The 746-nt window shown below is 61.7% G+C and overlaps 1 protein-coding gene across 1 annotated transcript; it reads right to left on the minus strand.

The window, feature by feature from the left end:
- Position 1: 1 nt before the first annotated feature.
- Positions 2 to 745, minus strand: LOC104872076 (non-structural maintenance of chromosomes element 3 homolog; the record flags this gene model as incomplete). Its single annotated transcript, XM_010638230.1, has 1 exon — positions 2 to 745. A coding segment is annotated over one exon (744 nt), but the record flags the coding sequence as incomplete, so codon positions are not given.
- Position 746: the final 1 nt, after the last annotated feature.

The following is a 746-nucleotide window of genomic DNA, read 5'->3' on the forward strand; positions in this document are numbered from 1 at the left end:
TCGGGGCCGGGGCCGGGGCCGGGGCCGGAACGGAACCGCTAGGCCCACCAGGCCTGGCCCTGCTCTCCTCGTCCGCCAAAGCCTCACAGTACTGCGCTGGCCAGTCCTTGGGGTCTTGATTGTGGACTTTGGCCACAAACTTAAGCACTTTCATCTTGCTGGTTTCCAAGTTGGTCCGAGGGCCCCACTGAAATTCATAGTCTACGGGGTCCGTGTGGGGTATCCGCCGGTACTCCAGGTAACGCTGTCGCACGAAGTCTTCGGTAATAAGTTTCTTGGGGTCCCCGAAAACCAAATGCTTCTTGGTAGGGTACACGCCCAACCGCCGCAGGAAGTCCCAGACCTCGGTCTCCTTGATGGTGTTGCCCTTCATGAAGATGAGCCCCAGGACGATCATCAGGAGCCCCGTGGTCGGCGTGCCCTGGTCGCCCCTCACCTCGGCGTCCTCCTCCACGGGCTCCAGGGTGTTGATGAGGATGTAGGTGTTGCTCTTGGGCTCCAGCTCCACCAGCTTGTACCCGAACACGTACAGGAGGCGCTCGGCCGCCAGCTTGAGGAGGTCGGGGAAGATGTCCCTGTAGTCCCCCATGACGTGTTTCACTATGTCGATCCGCTTGATGGGGATCTTCTTCTGGTCCTTGATCAGCAAGAACTGCACGAGCTCGGCCACCTTCAGCTCCAGCTGCTTCTGGCTCCGCGGCCCCACGACTGGGGCGGCCTGGGACCTGCGCGCGCCCTGCGAAGAC

This window comes from Fukomys damarensis, unplaced genomic scaffold (genome assembly GCF_012274545.1).
Source record: "Fukomys damarensis isolate Sample0158 unplaced genomic scaffold, DMR_v1.0_HiC HiC_scaffold_7, whole genome shotgun sequence".
NCBI classification, from domain to species: Eukaryota; Metazoa; Chordata; class Mammalia; order Rodentia; family Bathyergidae; genus Fukomys; species Fukomys damarensis.